At 38.1% G+C, this 19,809-nt stretch overlaps 1 protein-coding gene across 4 annotated transcripts; it reads right to left on the reverse strand.

The window, feature by feature from the left end:
• Window positions 1–3,104: 3,104 nt before the first annotated feature.
• On the reverse strand, window positions 3,105–10,425 carry LOC122307978 (respiratory burst oxidase homolog protein C-like). Of its 4 annotated transcripts, none has more exons than XM_043121123.1 (13): window positions 10,205–10,425; window positions 9,684–10,117; window positions 9,334–9,496; window positions 9,138–9,186; window positions 8,906–9,019; window positions 8,386–8,811; window positions 7,607–7,990; window positions 7,427–7,522; window positions 7,210–7,325; window positions 6,921–7,023; window positions 5,254–5,330; window positions 4,620–5,152; window positions 3,105–3,499 (listed from the first exon to the last, which is right to left on the reverse strand). In XM_043121123.1, the coding sequence occupies exons 2-13, from the start codon at window positions 10,066–10,068 to the stop codon at window positions 3,390–3,392; spliced, it is 2,556 nt and encodes an 851-aa protein (XP_042977057.1). In that variant the 5' UTR covers window positions 10,069–10,117; window positions 10,205–10,425; the 3' UTR covers window positions 3,105–3,389. The 4 variants fall into 4 exon arrangements, with proteins under 4 accessions (XP_042977057.1, XP_042977054.1, XP_042977058.1 ...); XM_043121120.1 differs by having other exon boundaries at window positions 9,684–10,120; window positions 10,205–10,424; XM_043121124.1 differs by having other exon boundaries at window positions 9,684–10,120; window positions 10,259–10,418.
• Window positions 10,426–19,809: the final 9,384 nt, after the last annotated feature.

Consider the following 19,809-nt stretch of genomic DNA (forward strand, 5'->3'; position numbering starts at 1 on the left):
TCTTTAATTCCTTAACCAGATTTTTCCTCCTTCTCTAGCTAGCACATGAATGAAAAAAATTTGTGTTTTTATCACCTAACTGGTACCAATTTTTCTTTGCACGTGGTCTCCATTTTAAGTCTTCTTGCTTCAATAGAAATCCCATCTCTCCTTGCAACTGCTTAATTATCTTAATATTATGAGATCGTTCATTTTCTTATTCAATCTTTAATCTTTCAGTTTTTTGTTTCATAGCTGTCTCAAAATCCTTATCTCTTCTTAGACTCCATCGAATCAGATCACCTTGACTGCTGAACAACTTTCCTTGTGCTATCTTAAAATGGCTTTGACCTGCAACCCTCCTACCCCAAGCCTCCTCTACCACATGCCGCCCTTCCTCATCCCTTATCCACTTTGCTTCAAATCTAAATACTCTCCTCCTCATTCTTTTCACTAGCAGTTCTTGTCTCATATCTAGCAGGAAAGCCTTATGGTCAAATTGGGCTATTGGTAACACCTCAACTTCCCTGTTCCTAAAATTTTCAGACCACTGAGGGTTTGCAACAACTATATCTAACCCATCTTTAGTAAAAGTGTTGTCAACATGTTTATTACTCTAGGTGTACATACTACCCTTCCAACCCAAGCCAACAATACAATTTACTTCTAAAACTTTTCTGAACTCTTCAATTTGAGCTTCTGGTCTAGGTTTCCCTCCCACCTTTTCAGCTTGACACACAATTTCATTAAAATCTCCAATAATGCCCAAAGTTGCTCTGGTGAAGGCTTCAACATTGATAGAAGATTCCATGTCCCTTTTCTCTTGTTAGCTTCAGGATGCCCGTAGAACCTAGTGAAAAGCCATGACAGCTTATTTTCCTCACTTTTAACTGTTGCATTAATGTGATGTAGGGAGAAATTAACAATCTCCACATCCACCTCAGAACTCCACATCAAAGCCAAGCCCCCCTTTCCACCCAAAGCATCTACAACAAAACACCCCTCCAAACCCAATCTCTTCTTTACACCTTCAAACCTGCCTGCACCAACTTTTGTTTCCATTAGAAAGACCATTTTGGGTTTCTTCTCATTCACCAATAGGTGAAGGTTTTGAACTGTCTGAGGGTTCCCAAGTCCCGACAATTCCAAATTAGTATTTTCATAATGTTTGGCAGGGCTGGCTAGTAGCCTCCGCCAATAACAAATTTCCATTCTCATCCCCTGCATTAACAGTTAGTCTACCTTTCTTTGAACTAAACGTAGAACTTCATTCTTATAATTGATTTCATATGCGTACTAGAGGTATTATAGCCCTATATGACCATCATTGCAAGTGCATAATTAGATCTTATTTGTATTTTTGTTACTCTATAATTTATTTCTGGCCTATACGTATGATCACCGTTATTGCAAGTGCATAAGTAGATATTATTTTTATTTTTATTACTCAAAATGTCTCATTAATGCCTTCATGCATACTTATATTAAAGTATAAACTACATTGATTTATTGAGAAAATTATAGTACAAATCCTTGGGGTTTGACATTTTTCAAAACTAAATCTTGGAATAGTATGTAAAAATTTCATAGAGACCCTTGAGGTATATGGGTATTACCAAATGATATATATATATATATATATATTTTAATTCTGATAATTAATTGACAAAAATTAGGGGTGATACCCACATGAGAGGGGGTGACTCTTCCTCGCACCCCTCTAGCCCTCGCATGGCGGGTGGTAGGGTTTGCACCCCCTCACCCCACCCTCGGGAGGTGGGAGGCCCTGTCCCCACCTTGGTGTTGGGGGGCTGGATTGGACACCTCATTAGCACACCCCCTCACCCCACCCTCGGGAGGCGGGAGGCCCTGCCCCCACCCTGGTGTTGGGGGGCTGGATTGGACACCTCATTAGCTCTACCCCCCACCCAATCCAATGGTACCCATAGCCCATTGGGCCTAAAAGCTGTTTTTGGGTCTAAAAATATATTTTTTTGATTCAAATTATCATATAATTTAAAAACTAATAATATTATTTAGAAATTTATTAGAATTTTATTTACAAAATTGAAATGTCTTGGTCTCCTAGTCTAACTTTTATATAGGAGACCAAGATAATACAAAAGTCTTACTCGCTGGGGTCAGCCTACCCCTCACCCCATGTAAGCAGGTAGAGATGCCTAACCCACCATGTAAGGCAAGGGGAGGACGAGGACGGGGTAGAGGAGTGCATGCCCCTACCGCCCACCCCTAACAAAAATTGATGGCATGACCATGTCACTAAAATGTACAAGTGTTGAGTTGGAGTGTTTAGTGGGTGGTCTAGACTTGCTCATTTAATTTCTATTGAAACATCAGTCGTGCTATACATTTTATGTTCACTACAGTGTAGATTAATAGCCCTATGGGTGGCCTGATGTATTGTTTTTCATTTTTGAGTTCTTTCTTTAAAAGAAAAATTATGGTTTTCGTTATTTTGGGTATTAAGTTTGATCTATTTAGTTATGATGGTTCTCTCTCTATCTCTCTCAAGAAAAATTGGTATTTTTAAAAAAAACCCATAATTCTTGTTTTGTTTTCAATTTTTGAAGATCTTTTTCGTGCTTTAATTTCTTATATTTTATAATTATTAGAAATTGTGTGTTTTTTTTGTTATGCTTTAATTTGTTCGATCTATTGTTATGTTTTTTTTTTTTGGTAATTTATAGCTTTTATTATGATATGACATATTCACTATACATTTTTTTATGTTTCTTTATAAAAGAGTTTCAACTTTATGTACCAGCTTAAAAAAAAAAAGGACTTAAATCCAAAGACCCATACGGTACTAATTTTATCTTAATTTATCAACTATAGACGACGATAGAGTCGTTCGTACCCACTTTGCACAAGCATGAAAATCACGCCGATGCAGTAGCTATCCAAGCGCAAGTTAGTGGTGGGAGTCCAACCCACTTTATATCATTTGTCTTGAATCTAATTTCAGTCTAAAGTATGTGCTAATCCATTGGTTTACTGTAAAGCAGAACTCACAAATTAAAGCATACATTATCTGAAGCATGACAATAATAGATGACGATAATCGAGGTTGGTACCACTTTGCACATACGTGACAATCACGGTGATGCAGTAGCTAGGGGTGGCCCAGCTGGGTGTCCATCCCACAATATTGTTGCCTTGAATCTAACTTCAGTCCTAATTATTAATTATATATGTGTTAATGCATTTGTTTGCTGTAAAGCAGAATTCACAAAGCATACATACAATCACCTCAAGCATAAAATTACAAAAGAAGTTCTTCTTTATACGAGATAAAGAGAGCAACATTATTCATTAATTAATCGTGCATGGTGGGTCTCGAGCCTCCATCGTCATCCAATGTGCGAGTCGTCCATTTTCCGCCCTTGGTGTCAGAAATTTTCTTTGTGGAAATCAAATTTGGTGGAGCCCTTGTGAGATAAATCCGCTGCTAGCTGTCGTAACTCTTTAGCGAGGGCGGCTGGCCCGCAGTAGAAGACCCCTGCATGCATGCGTTTGTTCAGACACAAATAATTATCCATTTGTTAACATAATCATTAACGACTTTTTACTAAAATTATATTAATAAAAAATTGATATAATTTAATGTAGAGAATTTTTCTATTTATCATACTTACACCACACACCTGTTAAAGAAAAAAATAAAAGCATGTTATGGTATAGAGATGATGGGCAGCAGTTTTCTAATGTGAAAAGTTCTTCTACTTATCATTCTTACACTACATACTTGTTAAGGAAAAAAATAAAAACGTGCAGTGTAGGGATGATGGGTATAAATTTTTTATTGTGAAGAGTTCTTCAACTTATCATCCTTTATGAAGTAAATTTATAAATGAAAAAATCTATTCATCTCTTCATCATCTCATAATGTAGTATTAGATGATAGTCTCCAATTATCTAATGCTATATCATGGAATAATAAGAAGTTAATGAGAGTTGAAATGAAGAGTAACATGCATCACTCTTTATAAATTCATCCTACTATATCAAGTAACGTCAACTAACTATGGGAAACTGCAGTGTTTTATTTCAGATTGCTTCAGTCTTGAAGGCCATACTCAGTGGAAAATACAGGATGTCAAGAGAGACTTGAATGGTGTTGCCCATCAACTAGCACAAACAGTAGTGAATTTAGAATATAAAGTAATAGACATTGATTGTATTGCTGAATGTATTAAATCTCTTGTAATGGCTGAGTGCCATATTTCAGATGATCAATATGATTGACTACTACGTTGCCCATTAAAAAACAAAAATGTAACGTTAACTATCAATTTATTTGTGATTCCTTCATGATAAAACATTTGTCAAACTTTTTAGTCTCTATGTATATATACATAGAATACATCCATCATCTTTTTCGCAAGGAAACGACATAAAGCGCTCTAAAACGTGGAACGCGATAGCCATGCATAGTAATCAAAGATATCCATCAAATATTAGCTTTATGCACGGAAAAGACAGAAAGCGCTTTTGATATAACGTGAAGATGAGAGCACGGAACGAAAAAAGTAATGGAATAAGTATCAATGAGAAAGAAGCAACTCGAAAAAATATGGTGAAATCAATCAGTGTGGTGTCGGGGCAGGACTGAGACTGACCTACTCGGGAGTGGGTGTGATTGCGGGCAATGCGCTCGTAGACAGTCCGCCAATCGGGCTTGGCAAAGTGGGACTTGACACGTGTACCAGAGACGATGTCGACGCCATTCTTGGCATGGTTGAGAGACTGCAACATGGTAATGAGAGCAGAACGGGCATCACCCTCTTGGTAGACACAGGTGCAGTAAGTGTGGAGCTCAATCACTCCCCTGTTGTCCAGTTCAGCCACCTCATTCATTTCACCCTTAAACCAGTCAAAGGAGCCCTGCTCCCTTGTTACCCAGTAGAAGTATGCCCTCCTAGTGTGGAACTCATTCACACTTGCTCCTTCTGCTTCTGCTGATGTTTTACTTCCTTTCTCTAAAGCTTTCATCTCCTCCTCTTCCACGGCCCTGTTGTTGTTCACTATGTCTTTCATTATACTGATCATTGGGGTTGCCCCAATTCCCAGCCCCACTAACAATACCACCTCATAGTTCTTGTACTCTTGTGCTGGCGCTCCATATGGACCGTCGATCAGAACTCTTGGACAACTGTTCATTTATCCATGACCGTTGTCAGTGTTTCATTATTTCCTTAAATGAAAAAACTAATCTCAGCCACTCCGTTGACAATATTCGTTTCTTTTACTTACATTGTATGGCTATCCTCTTGCAAGAAATCAGCTTTGACGAGTCCACTTTCCCCATTAGGATCACCTTGCTCACACACCTAGAACAACCAATTTCACAGCATATCAGCGACACAAGTTGGCTTCTGATCAGTACTCTTTCCTAAAATTGTTTTCAATTTTCATCGAGAATAATGTTAGAGTTCCTACAAGTTTTACTACATTAACTTTTAAGTTAAATGCAAAATTAGTACTTGTGTTTTCACGTTGTTTTAATTCAAGAGTTCAATTTTCAACTTTTGCAAAATCGATTCTTGAACTTTAAGAAACTTGCAATTAAGTATTTTTATTTATTTTATTGTTAGAAAATTAACGATGTTATTGACATGTGCCACCTATATGCTACATGTCAGTCCCTAATTGGCTGACATTGATATTGATGCCATATGTAAGCTAACTAGGGGCAACATTTCGTTTGCCGTCAATTTTATGTTAACTGTTTGAGAGTTTCTTGAAATTCATGTATCAGTTTTATATAAATTAAAATCTAAGGTTTCGAATTACAAAAAGACAAAAAATCTAAGTTCTGATTTTATAATTAATCCTAAATTTTACCAACAAAATGTGTCACAGTTCAAATAAAATAATTAGTCAAACCGATATATAGTGATTATATATATTTTCTATAAGGAATATATATTTATTATATCGGTGATTTACCTCCAAATACATGAAGTTCCTAAAACTTTTGGGATTTTGCAGTAAAATGTATATTAATTGAATTAACCGTGTTAAAGGATACATGTAATGTTAAGATCACAAAGAAGAAGGAGAGATAAAGTTTAGCAAAGAAACAGTGTGCTAATAGTTGTATAACAACATGAGAAATGATATAAGTTTTAGGATGTGCAAATTTCATGCATTTTAAAAAAAAAATGGATAAAAATGGGACCTAAATAAAAAAAAAAAAATTTATTTTTTAATAGTAAATTTCACTATTTTTTAAAATAAACATATGAAACTTATATATTCTAAAACTGTATCTAACATTATTATTTTTATCAAACATATCATGACAAATTATTCCTGTACGTGCACAATTATTCCAACCATAGTTATTAGAGGTTGGCAATTAGCCATAGTTCCCACATTTTTAGCCATAATTATTCAATATTACATATAGTTATGAAGTATGTAAGCACCATATAGTTGATTTGAAAAAAATATGGTCAACTATTAAAAAATTAATTAATTTTTTATGTGGGTTCCGTATTTATATATTCACTCTTTTCAAAGTGATTACGCGACATTTGCACACTCACGACTACAAAATATTATTTCTCTTCAAGAAATAGAGTTATTTTATGTAAAGTAATGCGTAACCTTTTTTTCTCATTAAATAGGAAGAAATGAGTAAACAGAAAAGGAAATTAAGGACGAATAAAAAGACTAAATCAGCGGAACACTACAAGAAAAAGATCATTTGTGATGGATTATATGCAACAATAATGACTATTTGTTATAAAAACATATCCATTTTGACAAAAAATAATCATTTTCATAAGAAATAATTTGCTACAAATGACCAATTTTTTTGTAGTAGAATAAAAATAAATGAGGGTATACAATTTTTGCTGATAGTATAAGAACCATAAGAAAAAAGAGGCATCAATTTTCAAATGGAAACACACCTTTGAGAACCTTGTTCTGAGTTGTTTTGTCCAATCACCGACAGCTCGTATATGGACACTAAGGTAGTCGTCTCCAGGGGCTGAGGTCAGGGAAAATGGGTGCCTGTAGACATGTGAAATATCGCAAGAAGAAATAAGCAAGGCAAGCAATTACATGACCACAGAAAACAGAGAAAAGAAGTGATAAATGCAATCGTGCAACCTTATTTCTGGAGAATTAGGAAATGGATATCACGTGGAAGTGCATGTTAAAAACACTCGAGTCTCTATACTTTTAAAAGATGCATACCATTCAAATGGAGACACAGCAGCACAATTGACAAACATGTATTGCCCACTTTTGTACTGGAAGCCCTCGGGCTTCGACATGTGAAGCGACAATACATTTCCACGATAAACAGCCACCTTCAGTGTAAAACAGAAGGAGACGATATAAACCGTATGGTACAAACATGCATATCCACTAGGATGAAAATAACAACTACTTGAGTTCCTAACTTGCTTACCTTTAGTATCGTAACCGGCTCGATGCTGGATCTGAATGCCCTAATCGATCTTTCACATGCATAAAGAGTCAGCGGAACGGCCAAATACATCCAGGTCTGCCAATGGCTCAGTGGCGGAAAAAAAACAGTTAATACATAAATCTGAAAGAGTTATGTAAATGTGAGGTCAAAGGTTCTAACCGTTTTCTTGTACCATTCCTTAATCAGGTAGACGTAAATGCCATGTAGAATCAGCAGAATGTAAACAATGATGAAGAGGTGGTGGGAATACCAAAAGGCATTGAAGCCAGTGAGATTTTTAAGGGTTTTGGGTAGCTTGAGCGTACTTCTCCTGAACCATGGGGCTGCTAGCGTAAAGGCTATCCCCATCAAGATTACCATTAAGATTCCAGTCACTCCTTCTATAGACTTGACAAAATGCCAGTAGTTTGATGGTTGATCCCCAAAGAAAGGTTCCATCAACTCGTACTTGTCACTGGTTGCATGAATAAGGCGAGGAAAATCACAAGCCAGATGAGAAATTGAATGTATTCCAGTTCCAATTGCGATTCCAACTGCTATTATCTTGGAAATATATCGTCAAGTGTCAGTTTTGGTTTGAACTTTTTGTGCCTAATGAGAGATCTCTACCATCATCTCTCATAAAAATAAGAGAAGTACTCTAGCACAAAATAATTATACAAAAGTAATTCTATAAACTGATGTGGCTTGATATAGTGTATCAAACTATAAAGTTATTTTTATTATAAAGTAAATCTGATCGATTACATGAAGTCACGTTAATTTATATGATTATTTTTATATAATTTCTTTGTAGCTGAAGCAGTCCTTTAAAAATAAGTAACTAGTAAACAAATACAATAAAAAAATAAAAAATAAAAAGAGAGAGAGAAACAAAATTGGGTTTGTGACATTCTCTTTTTAGCTCCCGAGAAGAAGATATTACAGTAGGAAATTACCTTATGGAAATTGAGGTTGTCATCAAAAGGAACGACAACTCCTAGTCTGCTCTTATTCCTGAGATAGGTGATGGTGTTTCTGCAAACTGGTAATAATATAAGTGCCATGTTCAACTTAAGTGTCTCGGCTGCACCTTTTGCCATGCATACACAATGGCCCATTACCTCATATGCAGCTTTGTTTCGATATTGCACATACTTGTATACAAAAAGGCCACACATAACTCCGATCCACAGTGCGATTACCCAAACTCTCTGCCAGTTGTCTTCTAAGAAATAGTTTGTGCATTGGCACCATCTCCGGAACGGATTGTTCTCCTGTGGATACTTGAGTTGCTGGCTCAACTTTTTGCTCAAGTTCAGGCCATCTCCACCTTTTATAGACCGGTTTGGTGTTTGCAACAGAAGCACTTCGAGGGTGTCCATCTGCCATTTCCAATAACAGTAGACATTAGACAACGAAAAATTTCTTTAAAATGAGAAACTCTAGCCTCTACGGATCAAGCTGCGGGAACTTTACCATGATGTATCCACAGTTGTCTGGATCTAACTCTTCCATGATCAAAGCTGCAAATTCCTTTGCTTGTTTCTGGATATTGGAGAGCTTGTTGGCAGAAGCACTTAGGCTGATAATCTGAGAGAAAAATATGTTGATTTGGTTTAGAAGGATCTTATCCGAGCAAAGCGCAGCATCTTATCTGATAATGTATTCTATTATGGATTTATCTAGTCCTGCATCCAATCTGCCATACCTCTCTGATTTCGTCTTCTGTGATTCTGCCATCAGCATCTTTATCAACCCTGCAATTTAATCGTGAGCTCATTGACTTTAGTAGTAGATGCAAGATAAAGGAATAATTCTTTTGGAGATACTCAAGCATAACTTGAAATTTTTTTTTGAAAAAAAAAAAAATGGAGAAACAGAGAAATGAACAAAAAAAGCACTACATGTCAAAGAAAGTTCGTAGCCTGGAGTCGAAGCTCTGATCAGAAATCTGGTCCCAGAATTCTTTCAGCTGGGCCTTGTTGATAGATTCACCCTTTATACCTCGTTTACGAGCAAGTGCATCAAAAAGGTTTCCTGCAAACTCCTTAGAGTCTTCATTCATTCCTGCCATTAACATAAACTGATCATTGAAAAACCATATAAATTTTCAAGTCTATGTACAAATTCATGTTGAGGAACGGCATAACTAGCATAAAGGTATTGTGGAGGAGACGCGCCTAGAATTTTTCCCTTTCATTAACTACTACATAAAAAAAGTCATTAGCAAAAAACAAGCGAGGCTCAGCGATACCAATGCATTGTCCAAAGAGCGAACGGTGTAGAGAGCCATTGGTGGAAGCCGTGAGCTTGATGAATAGTTTCTCAACGGCAGGCCAGCCAACGTTACCATCTGTCTCGCTGATAAACTTGAGGCCCCTCAAAGCATGAGTTGCTGCAGACTTGGTACGCTCAAAACGAGCGGGAGGGACACGTTTTGAGAAGGAGGTGAGACGCTTTAGTTCCAGAGAGACCTGCCTGATACGTGCAGAAGCGCTTCTTACTACTGAGGAACCGAATAAGGTTCTCTTCTCGAAACCACTGGCGATTGAAGTCAACTGGGGATCTCTTTCATGATCAGAAGCAACCGTAGAAGTCTTAACGCTCTGAGCAGCAACAGAGTCGTCATGAATGTCCATGGTGCTCTTAACGGAGGGTTCTTCTACAACGTCGACGGATTTTCTACTTCTGCTGCCAATATTGTCAGCAGTACAAGAAATTCAAATATTTCAAAGCTAAAACGTTAAACGACTTCTTACAATACTACAAACTTACCAAGAAGCAGAGAGTTTTGTCAACTACCCCAAAGCAAATACCATATATACATACATTTCTAACACTGAAATCAAAAGTTGGATAAAGTTCTCGGTTCTTCATAGAAAACAGAGACGGCTCTGAATTACTGCCTTCCAGATCGTGATTTTACTCTCACAAAATTATGTCTTAGTCTTCCCAACTAACCTTTCATCCATGAGTAAGATCCCCAGGGATTAACAAAATTTATAGCCACACGGTCACACACCTTTGCCCGAGAAAGAGAATGGATGAACTCGAACTACAGTCATTGACTACGTCACTCCAGTGACTGCTACTTACGTCAAAATCGTATTGCAATTATTTGTGATGGATGCTTTATAAACTTTTTAAAAGTTACAACTACGCATTTCATGTTCCTCTTTTTTACACAAAACTGTAGATGGCCTTTAATTTAAGAAAGGGTCGGGTTACTGTACTGTACCGTCCAGCTCTTACAGCTCAGGCGACATAGTAACTTTTCTTCAAGAAAAATGATACATATACAGAAATGTACTATCATTTGTATCGATAAACAAAAATTTTAATTTCTTTTAATATTTATATTTATTTAATTTTTAGCATTATGTTTTTTTATTTTTTATTTAAAAAAATGCATTAAGAAAGAAAAATACAGAATACACCATTTTCCATTGAGGAATGCTATACATCATCCCACACCATACATTTTATATATTAAAATATTATTTTTTATTTTATTTATTTTTTATTTTATTTTATTCTTATTAAACTAATTAAATTATTATATTTATCAACCACACACTACATATTTATTATAGAAAAAATAAAAAAAAATTAAAATAAATATAGTGTGTGAAGTGTGAGGATGACAAGAAGATTTTTCTTTTCCCATTTCGATACCAAATGTCGGTAGAGTACCACTCCCCTTAATTTATTCCAGTGCGAGCTTCTCTCTTTTCCCTTCATTATTTCTTTTGAAATTTTCATTTAATAATTTTTTTATAAAAATAATGTCATCATTTATTTATTTATTAAAAGAAATTTATATTCATGACCAAATACATATAGAAATATCTTCATATCAACCATTTAGAGCTCTACCAGTATACTATTAAACTGATCTAAACTTCACTACTGTTCAGACTCTCTACAGTCAAACATCTAGGAGACAGCATTCTATCTAAACAAGGACTCAACCTCACCTTTTATTTAACAAATTTTGAATATCGAGTATGAAATCACATTACTCATATTTAGAAAATGTTAGGCTGCGTTAGGATGTTGAGTTGGATTGAGATGAGGTAAATTCTTTATACATAGTAATGAGTTAAGATGATGAAATGATTTTTGTGGGGTTAATTTAAGATGAGTTTATATGTGTTTGAATGTTAAGATAAGTTTAGATTTTTTTATGAAAAATTAAAAAAAGTTGTGGGTCCCGTATATAAAGAGGTATTGAGTTAAAAAAAGTTGTAGTACTTACGTGTAAAAAAGTTTTAAATTGAAATGAGTTTAGTGATTTAAGAGTTATATGTTTAGATATTAAACTTAGCTTAAAATTAAATTGAACTGAATCAATTTCAATACACTCTAACAACCAAGCGGAGACTTAAACTACAAATATATAGGAGATTTTTTTTTTTTTTGCAAATGGGAATTAAAAGAACAGTTTGGAAAGTGTCACGCACGGATTTTTTTACCTCAACTTTTTTATGCTTTCGCAAATTAGAATGGCATTGCGTAGTTCATGTCAAATCTCAGTGAATCCTTTCGCACCTTCACAAATCCAACCCATGGCCTTTGGACGACTATTAAACGATAACATCGGGACTTCGTTCATCAACTGCTCGATTTCGATTTTGTATATTCAGTTCAAGCACGAGTCACACAATAGATCATAGTAATTTTGAAAAACTAATACTGATTCTAATATTAAACAAGTCAAACTTATATTTTATTTTATTTTTTAAGTCAAACTTGTAAAAGCTCAACTCAACTCATGATTACATGTATGTATGGGTGGACAAAATGAAGGGACATATAAGCATTATTCATATATCTATATATATATATATATATGATAATCTTAGGTTAAAAATTGTAATGAGTATGTTTTACTAATATAATTATAATTATGTGATTTTAATCGATTAACCTTGGATGAATACTGATTTCTCTTGCTTTTTGGTTGGTAGTACTACTTTTTCTGAATTATCTGCCCCAAAGACGGTTCTCACTTTATGTTGCCATCTTGATATTAGCGAGTCAATTGTGGAATTTGATTATCTTTTTATTGTTAATTGGCTTAATAATAACTCCCATCTCCCTTGGTATAATTCCGCCATTTGGGATCACATTCTTCAATTTAAAATGCTTTTTCTGTTTAGCATTTATCATATATATTATGTGGCACCCCGTTTTTCAATAAAGAATCTAGTGAGGATCCATAGTGTCAAGAATACCCACCGATCAGCAACATCTCAGATTTAGATCAGGAATAATCGTACAATTTTCACAAAGAATGTATGTGTAAGCAAAATATACATGTATATGTATATTGCAATGGACTAGGTAAAGCTTTTCTAACAGACTAAATGCTATTTGTACACGTTAGATGTCTAAATTTAAAAACAGTTTATCCATTAAATATAATGCAAGGGGGGGAAATTATTTGGGCCCAAGCCCAACAAGGAATAAGAAGGGACAAGAGGGATAAAGAGGCATTGAGGTGTTAGGGGGAGCAGGAGGTAGGGGGAAAGGGGGGGTTGGATGCATGGAATCAGTGAGTATGGTGGGCTATCAGCAGGGGTGTCAGAGAGGCATGGGGGCCAGTGGGTGCTGAAGACATGGGGCTGTCAGGGCAAAGGATGGCACGTAGATAGGGGGTCAACTTATAAGGGGCTGGATCTTCTTCTTCCTGGGGTCTTCTTCTTCCATAGTTTTCTCTGCTTCTCCAACTCTACCTTCAACCTCTGGACAAGGGACTCCAGTGCAGGTGTTTATCTTGAATAAATTTATCTGAATCCATTATTGTACAGTAAGGAATGAGAGACTATGAGAGACTGTAAATAAGAATATTATAGTGAATTCCTCCTCCTCAAACGCCCATGAACATAGGCATTAGGCCAAACCACGTAAATATGTATGTCTACTTCTTGTATTTTCTCTACACTTATTTCCTTATACCGCCATGAGTATACATGCCAACACTGTACATGTCGCACCAAACCATCACCAAGGGCACCAGACCACACCGTTCAAGACTCGGATCACCTTAGTGTGTCGGGAATGACTCTTTCTCTCTTTCCAGCCTGTTGTGTGATTTTTAGAGTATCAATAGTGGTGCCGTTTGTGGGATATGATCACTTTTTAAGCTGGAGGTGGAAAAGGGATGGTTTCGTACACTGGATATTCTCCGAATGAACTAGTGAAACTTCATATAAGTATACCCAACCGCACTATGCTTATTTTTATTAATGACATCGCAAAATCAGGCTCACCCATAATGGTTTAAGCACTGCACTTGCGAGCCGCTCGTCTTCCCTACCCGGGGAAGTAATTTATGCTTGGGACACGTGACACATACATTAGCAGGCATAGGTGCACACTACCACATGAAACAAGATGATGCAAGGAATGGACATAATATGAGGCAGGTGCACTTAAGCACATTGCCATGCACTAATGTCCACATGCACAATGCACTATGGGTGCACATTGCAGTGTATCCAATTGGCTCGCCAGAGTCCCCCTTCATGGGGCCATGCATAGCCCAGCCAAGGCGTAGTCTGGAAGGGCACTGGCGGTCTGGAAGGGCGTCGACGGAGACCTCTGTGGTCCACCGGCATTGTCTGGTTACTGCAAGCCTAGTTGGCCCACTGGCCTCCCCCTTTATGGGGCCGTGACTAATGCTTACCCCGTGTGCACCTCACAGTGCACATGGGGCAATGCACATCCCAACCACGGCATGGTCTAGGAGGGTGCCAGCAGAAACCTTTGTTGTCCACCAGCATTGTCTGGCTGCCCCAGTGGTGTCCCCAACACTTTTAGCTTACACACAGTGGCCAATGGCCATGGCCACCCATGAACGCATGGCCTTCCCATGGCAAGAGGCTTACTGGTGGTCACAATGGTACCGTCGAAAGTTTCTGGCCAAGCCACCATTGCCCTCACCCTTGGTGGCCATTAATTGCCTACCCCACAACCAAACATAGCAACTTTGCGATTTCTCGGCCATTGCTCACGCACAGCAGATGGTGACCACCCCATTAGCTAGGGATAGTAGCTAGCAGTGGGCAACCACCCCGTTTGCCTTAGACCTTGCTCAACCGTCAGGCAGTAGGTGACCACTCCACCGCGGCATCCTCCTCAATCACTTACGAGCTTGGACAACCACCTGGTTTGCTCTGTATCCTCCGCTCGAGAAAGCCCCTCTAGCTCAAGAAACACTACTCGGACCATAAGCTCAAACCCATGCATCTCCTCGGCTCGGGAAGGTCACCACTCGAGAGAGTGTCAATATTACATAGCATAGGAACACAGCTGCACGGGAAGTCACTGCTTGGGAGTCATTACTTCGGACAGACCACTCATAGCACAGGACTCAGCTAGCAGTCATGCATGGGCTCGGACAGACCACTCATAGCACGTGACTCAGCTAGCAGGCATGCATGGGCTTGGATAAACCACTCATGGCATAGGACTTGGCTAGTAGACATGCATGGGTTTGGACAGACCACTCACCACACGCCACACGGGACTCGAGACTCGGCTAGTAGGCATGCATGGGCTTGAACCAAGCCCTCACGACTTAGCAACCTAGCTCCACCTTGGACACTTAACTCCACACAATTCCCACGTGCATGGACTCCTCGCATCTCGGTAAGCCCTACAATGCATGGGCACCTCCTAATTGCAGGACGCAGACTCCGTGTGCATGAAATTCCCATGGACTCGACAGCTCACTGGCAGGGACTCCCCTTGGTTCACCAACTAGGCAAGGTGCTCACGACTTGGACAGACCACTCACCAACTCGGACCAGGCATGCATAGAGCACAGACCTGCTCGACAGCTCCCCCACATGCACTGGACTCGATATCTCCTCCAGTTGCAATGCATTGCTAGTCACGTGGGACTCGGTAACTCTTCACTTGCATAGCTTGGACAACACCCTACCTACATAGGACTCAGCACAACTCGATTCAGACTAGTGGGCAAGACATGGCCTATTTTCCAAGAAAATAAATAATAACAATAATAATAATAATAAATAATAGATAAATAAATAAGAGGAAGGGGCCACTTGGATTGGACCAATCACTTATGATGCTCGGGCAAGACTTGGGCTCCCCAGCGGACTCACACGAACTCTCCCAATAGGCAAGCATGGACTCCCCCCCAACCGGCAACAATTCCCTGTTTATCTCTCTCAAGACCTATGTGAATTTTGTTTCTACTAACTTCTTATGGCTCGGAATGGCAAACACCAGCAATATGGGCCCATTCGGGCATAGCTTGGGTGTCCCAATGTGACCTCATTGGAACAAATCGCTAGGCACTAGTGTAGATACGGACACGCCAAACCTCAATCACCGCCAAAACTTGGTGGCACACAAGCCTCAACCAACATGCCTCCAACCTTCACTGCACCTAGGCAGGCCAAGTCAGGTTCGCGCCTCACTTTGTGATATGGGTTGCTTACACTAATTGGGTTGGTCTCTTCTTAGCATGGGAAAGCATCTCTGTCAAACAAAGTCAAGGCCTTAGACTTGCCACGAAGTCAGGTCCCTTGAATTGCTGCAAGGTAAGGCCAGGTCTTCGAGACTTGCCAACCCCCCGTCCAACAAAGTCGAGTCCTTAAACTCATCATGAAGTCGAGTCTCTAGACTTACTATAAGATAAGGCCAAGTCTTTGAGACTCGCCAACGCCCCATCTAACAAAGCCGAGTTCCTAGGCTCGCGCTAAGTGTCATGCTCAATCCATAACCACTACTAGGGGGTTACCTTTGAGAACGAGCCAACGGGCCTAACAACCACCTAAGGTGGACCCAGTGGGTCAACAGGCCCTCTAACCACCTTGCATGGTTTACTCCATACAAACTCCAACACTAACAATGAAATGCACCGAACGAGCATACACTTTTCAAACAATGATAAACATATCAACAGCGCACTGCTAAAACTACGCATCATAAGCGGTCAAGCTAGCCTCCCACCACATCCGAGCTCCATGCTTGCAACTTACGCAGTCACACATGCCTCCTCAATAAATCTACCCTTGGAGGATTTTATCTCGTAACACAAGCAGAATATGTTGTTTTCTTGTTGAAGACTTCTATTGTATATTCTTAAGGTCATCCTTTTGGAGCAAATTGCCTTCAGGAATTGCGGGTTACTGTGAGGGAGGTAAAATGATTTAGGCCCAAGCCCAGCCCACTAGGGCTAACAAGGAACAAGAAGGGACAAGAGGGGTGAGGAGGCATGGGGTGTCAGGGGTGTAACACTTGTCCTTGTGGTGGGGCCTTTTCAGTTCGATTTTGATAAAAATCGACGTGAATTATGATTCCTTTAAAATTTCTTTTTCATTCATGCCAAGATACAAAAGACTCTATGTCATAAATAAAATTCATTTTTCTTAATTAAAAAATTACAACGGAAAACATTAAACTTCATAATTAAAGTTTCTTGTACAAAATATCTTGCTTAGGCCTTCGTGCTCTTCTCCTTGGGTTGTGCCTATCCTGACCTGTCATGCTCATCTTGTGCCTGGAAGGGCACACATAAAAACTAAAATGAGTCTATGACTCATAAACATTACTTCATACAGTCAAAATATAATAACATAGATTTTCAGTCATGTAATTATCATTCCATACGTACATATCATACATAGCATGCATAAACATTCTTTTCGTTTTAAAACGTTGCGAGGTGGGATTTTTCTTGATAAACATGCTTTCTTATTTAAAACAGTTCTCCACACGTCGCTGCCTTCATTTCTTAAAGAGTCTTTTCATGTATTTATTCTTTTACATACATTCATGCATACATACATTCATTCATTCATCTTTTCTTATGCACATTCATGCATTCTTTTCATCCATATATACATGCATTCATTCTTAACATGCATACTTTCATTCTTATCACTTTCATTGGCCATAGCACACTATTACGCCCCATGTGTTGGGGTTAATGGTTTTTTGGACCTGATTCTACCCGTGGTTACGGGTTGGGAATCCATTCCGTCAAGGTGCAGCACTAGATACATTACCAGTACTACTTACCCGGCATTGCAATCTGTCCTGTCCAGTCCATTCATTGGTACCATTTCCATTCCAGTCTATGTGACCGTTACATATTTTCATACATCATACATTCAGTCTGTTCATTCCTTTACGGTCCTTTCCTTTCCTTTACAGTCCATACTTTCATTTCAGTCCTTACAGTTCTTACGTTTCTTACAGTTCTTACGGTTCTTTATTTCTTTCGGTTCATAAAAGTTTTAATTAAGAAAAATGGTTTTCTTTCTTTTATTTTGTAATAGTCGTTTTAAAAGAAGTTCCTTTAATAGAAAATGGTTTTCTTTCTTTTATTTTAAAAAGAGTTGTTCAGAAAGAGTCTGAAAAAGTTATTTTAGAAAGAATCATTTTTAGGAAAGAGAGTTATTTTAAAAATTGGTTTTCTTTCTTTTCTTTTCAGTTTCTCAGTCCTTACAGTCCTTAACAGTTCTTACTTGTCTTTTAAAGTTTCTTTTCATTTCTTTTCGTGAACATACATACAATACGTACTACTTATAGCATCCATTCATATACATACACGTACATACTTTAGGTGCGTAAAAAGGGGCCACCAAGGAAGGCCACTACGCACTTATACTTGAAAACTTACGTTTCGTTCTTTTTCTTTAGTAAAACGTGTCACATGGAAAAAAGTTTCATTTTCCTTTTAGACAAAAGCTTTCATTTTCTTCTTCGTTTGTATATGGAAAAACTCTAGAAGAGTATGAACGTAATACTTACCTAGATTTCATGCCATACTCAATCCATGCAGTCCATTCGTGTGCGTATCAGATGACAACCTACATGCATACATTAACCTTATGTCATCATCTATCTAATGCATAAGTAACTATTCTAAAAATAGAATTATGCTTCACTTGGAACACTCACCGTCTATCCCTGGGTTCTTACGTGCCATTTATTATGCTAAAACCTTCGGGGTCTTATTTCTTAAAGTGAACCCCCGTGATTCACCTTAGGGTTAAGACATTAAGACCTCCATCTTGTTCTTCTATTTCCACAATCCGACGCATGATTCCGAACGACAGAGTCATGCGTCCCAACCTTAGACTACTTACTCGTCACTACCTTCACGTATCCTAGCCCATACTAAATCTTCATTCCTATCCAGCCAGGCTACATGAATTCAAGCTAACTCTGGGGCTAAAACACCATGTAACCATGTTGAAGATAGCTCACCCATTATATATGATGAACCTGTCTGACACACGTGTCTTGCCAGAGGTACATGTATCTCATCCCCTTTTATCATCTAAGAACAACTTATAATTCTAATGAACGTCCGCTTGTATAACAAGTTCCATACTTCAATACCAACTTGCTCAGACCCAGTTAATAGAACTCTTCCAACTTCTCGGCCCTGTACAAGTTCATCCCAACACTTGATAGGAGAGGACTGCATCCACAAATACACCTCTGTCACGTCACGCAGCTCAAGATTAATCCCGAGTCACGTCATGACGCCCATCATGTTTCCACTACAAGCTCAGATACTTTTTCACCACTTCCACATACTCTTAGCCATAGTCAATCACAATGTGACACCCATCACCTCGGACTACAAGCTATATCACCACTGTTTTGGGACATTGTTACATAGTTCCCGGCACTTAACAAGCGGACTGCATCCAGAAATGTGCCCATCACATTATGCAGCTTGAGACAAATTCTCGAGTTACAGCACAATGCTTATCATGCTTCCGCTACACTCTCTGATATCTTATCACCACTTCACACATACTAATGAGTGTGCGAAAGTGCACTCTATATACCCTATTATTGGACTAAAATGCTAAAATGTGAATAGAAATCATAGGAATTAATTTGTATTCTTAAATTGAATTTCTATTTACGTTGGGATACTCCTAAGCAGTTTTTTTATGTCTAATTTCAGAGTTTATAAAAGAGCAAGTCAAGCCCAGTCAAATTCAAATGAGGACATTCATGGGGTTTGAGAGCAATTTGGAAGAAAAGAAAAAGAAAAAAATCACAAAATGAAACCACAAGAAGTCCAAGTCTGAAATTCACTAGGAGACAATCTGGACATACTTTAATCTTTTGACTGTATCTTTTTACTCACATATCAGATTGATACGATTCTTGATGAATTGGAAAGCTATCTTAAAGGGCTATAACTTGTCTCTAATAAGAATTTTCAAATTCAAACTCCTGAAGGCTATACGTGGCTGCCAAGATAAGTCTTAAAATTTAGGCGATTTTTTTATGCGAAAATTAAGAGGACATTAGGATTTCTTTCCTACCCTATATAAGCATATCATTAGCACGAAATGGAGGGGGAGGAA

The sequence above is a fragment of the Carya illinoinensis genome, chromosome 4 (assembly GCF_018687715.1).
Source record: "Carya illinoinensis cultivar Pawnee chromosome 4, C.illinoinensisPawnee_v1, whole genome shotgun sequence".
In the NCBI taxonomy this organism is placed as follows: Eukaryota; Viridiplantae; Streptophyta; class Magnoliopsida; order Fagales; family Juglandaceae; genus Carya; species Carya illinoinensis.